The sequence below is a fragment of the Brassica napus genome, chromosome C3 (assembly GCF_020379485.1).
Source record: "Brassica napus cultivar Da-Ae chromosome C3, Da-Ae, whole genome shotgun sequence".
Classification (NCBI taxonomy): Eukaryota; Viridiplantae; Streptophyta; class Magnoliopsida; order Brassicales; family Brassicaceae; genus Brassica; species Brassica napus.
In genome coordinates, this window is record NC_063446.1 from 20782817 (window position 1) to 20786031 (window position 3215).

At 35.0% G+C, this 3215-nt stretch overlaps 1 protein-coding gene across 1 annotated transcript; it reads left to right on the plus strand.

Annotated features, from left to right (window-relative positions):
- Positions 1–330: 330 nt before the first annotated feature.
- LOC106407136 (peptide methionine sulfoxide reductase B5) lies at positions 331–1289 on the plus strand. Its single transcript, XM_013847936.3, has 3 exons — positions 331–563; positions 723–879; positions 984–1289. The coding sequence occupies exons 1-3, from the start codon at positions 463–465 to the stop codon at positions 1152–1154; spliced, it is 429 nt and encodes a 142-aa protein (XP_013703390.1). The 5' UTR covers positions 331–462; the 3' UTR covers positions 1155–1289.
- Positions 1290–3215: the final 1926 nt, after the last annotated feature.

The window sequence follows — 3215 nt, forward strand, 5'->3', positions numbered from 1 at the left end:
CCCGTCTACAGGTCCTAAAACATGATTAACCCAGGATTTTTAGAGTAGTGTTTTTAGCGGAAGTGAAGAAACAGTTTTTAACTTTTAACTAAAAAATTAAAAACCGGTTCTTAAAGTCTAAGAACTTCATCCTAAGAACCCCGGGTTAATCATGGTCTAAGAGCATGATTAAACCGAACATGATTAAACCAGATTCTTAATTTCGGAATTCTTAACTCATGATTTGACATTTTTTTTTTATATATTTTTCGGCTAAGAAAAGCTAAGAATTTCATCCTAAGAATCCGGGTTAATCAGGGTCTCAGAGTTCATATTAAATGAATGTAGACGCGAAACTAATAAAGATACATCACTGAAAACTAGGTATAAATGTCTGATCAAGAACCTAGAAGAACAATATCATTATCTGATTCGGTTCCTCCGTCGTAATATCTCAGCTTCAGGTTATCTTAAGTGGCGGTGATGGCGGCAGCTCATGGACGGGTGGTTCAGAAAACAGAGGAGGAGTGGCGTGCGATCCTTTCTCCTGAGCAGTTTAGGATCCTCCGACAAAAAGGCACTGAGTAAGTTACTTTTGGGTTCTTTCTTTTACGTTCGAGTCTTATAACTCAAGAATCCCTTGTTTCTCAATTAATAGATTCAACATGGTAATTAAGCTGCAAGGCAATCATATAAAGAATCTTTGAAGGATCCGTTTTCATGTTTTGGTGAAATTGTTTCAGAATACCAGGAACTGGAGAATATGACAAATTCTTCGAGGATGGAATTTTCAGCTGTGTCGGATGCAAAACTCCTCTCTATAAATCCACTACAAAGTTTGACTCCGGATGTGGTTGGCCAGCTTTCTTTGAAGGACTCCCTGGTGCCATTAACCGAGCGGTATAGTTTCTCTTTATATTTTTTTGGTTTAATTTCATCAGTTTTTTTAAAATAACTGAAAACTTTTTCTGTGTTTCTTGATTTGATTCTACGTTTATCATCAGCCTGATCCAGATGGGAGGAGTACAGAGATCACTTGTGCAGTATGCGACGGGCATTTAGGCCATGTTACAAAAGGAGAAGGTTATGATACTCCTACCGATGAACGCCACTGCGTTAACAGCGTCTCGATCATCTTCAACCCGCAAAAACCACCTGAGGAGGCTGAGGATTGATCATAAAATATAGTCAATCAGATTGACTGTGTTGTTTAATAAATTCTCCGGTTTGCTCATCAAGTGAAAGAAATAATAATGTTGAATCATCTTTGTCAAAAGAAGAATAATAATATTGGATCATTTCTCCTACTATATATGATGTTGAACGCTAATCATTTTAATACTAAAGTAAGTAGGAAAAAAAAAACAAAAGAAAGAAAGAACAGAAACGGACTAGCTACATTTAGCTAGATTATCCTGTACTTTGAGATAATCATTCACTTGACTTGATCTTATCTACATTAATTTTCAGCATCTTTAACCAATAAGGCCTTATCTTCTTCCTTCCAACAAGTAAGTAGAATGGATGTGGTTGAAGAACACGGATTAGCTAAATTAGCTAGAAGTCATAAATTATACTAGAGTTTGGTCAGCATATCGTGCATATACGTTTTTTGATTTATATAACTTTTTCATTTTGTTAATACATAACAAAATTATTGAAAAAAAAATAAAACTTAGGGGATGATTGGTTGGGGTTGTAAATGCTCTGGACAGCCAAAATTTAATCTACAGCTATATATGTCAACCAATCGAGTTTTGCTTTCTTTAAAAAATTCACAGCAAAACAAATCTCCAAAATCAAAATATGGCTGTAGAGAGCTTTATTTCCAGAGCAAAAAATTAGTGCTTTAGAAATCTACAGCAAAGAAAGCTACAGCAAATAAATCTACAGATTAAATTCTACAGCAAAAAATATAAAGTTACAACAGTTACCAATCATCCTTTTTGTACATTGTGTTTCTTTATTAGCAATGTTGGTGGATACTATTTATTTGATTATTGTTTATATGATCATATATATTGTGTAAACTTTGTATATTATGTAAAGTGGTAAATGAAAAACATTGCGAGAAAGGAGTCTCTACCACTAACTTCAAGTGAAATTTTTCATTTTCCTTTGTTTACGATTCAAAGGGGGCTTATTGAACTCATGATTTGAGAGAACTCCATTTTTTCTCCAAATCTTCTCTTATTGAACTTGGTATTTATAAAAACTCTAATAAATCCAAGGTTATTGAACTGATCATTTATGTAAACTCTATAAAATCCCCCCTTATTGGAATATTGGGATTTCATCAATAATATTTATCAAAGTTTAGTTGGGATTATCTAAAAAAGGGATTTGTACTTAAAATTTAACTGAGAAAAACTCCACCAGAATAACACCTAATGAGATGGTATTTAAAATAAAAAATAGTTTACCTTCTTGTTTAAATCATCATTCCAGAAAAGTGATCAAACAAATTGAATCATTGGTTGTTTTTGTGAGTGTTGACTTGTGTTTTGCTCAACCTTCCCCGAGTCAGTTCCCCATTCTGCATCACATCCTTGGGAAGGAGAAGTAAGGTGACAAGGTTCAATAGACGTGGATCGAATACACGGCAGATCAGGAGCGAAGGCATCGCTTGGCTGATACAGTAACCATGATTCTAATCCTCAAATACTACGAGCAAGTAGCAACGTATCCGGACGTTGACCTTGTACTCGTGACAACATTATCTGTTAAACTCAAAAGATACATCTCTGTTAGCGCCTTTTGGTCGTGAATCTTCTCTTCAATTTGTTGATACCTTTCTCCACTTGGTTGATAAACTTTGATCTCTCCTATTGATATAGCTTGCTTTGACAACTTGTCTTTTAGGTAAAAGCGTTCAGAACATGTCCTTCAAGTGACCAGAGTACTCTGGATATATAGATATGACAAGAACAATTATTTTATTTATCAAACCAAGTTTTATAAATAAAGCTTAAACCTCAACAAAGAAGGTATTGTTCAACAAGCCAAAAACAACCAAAGAGGCTTAAAACGTTCGCTGCAGCAAGAGCTAAGCGAGAAACATAAACACAAGGGATAGGTGCATCCATATCACATAAGCAACTTATGACAGAAACATCACAATTATTACTGCCCAAACATGCTTCGGCAACAAGTTCGAAGAAAGCAGCAAGGAATCTGGCTATAGAGGTCATCATGCACCATCTTGATGAGCCTATGAACTGTGACAAGAACAGCTA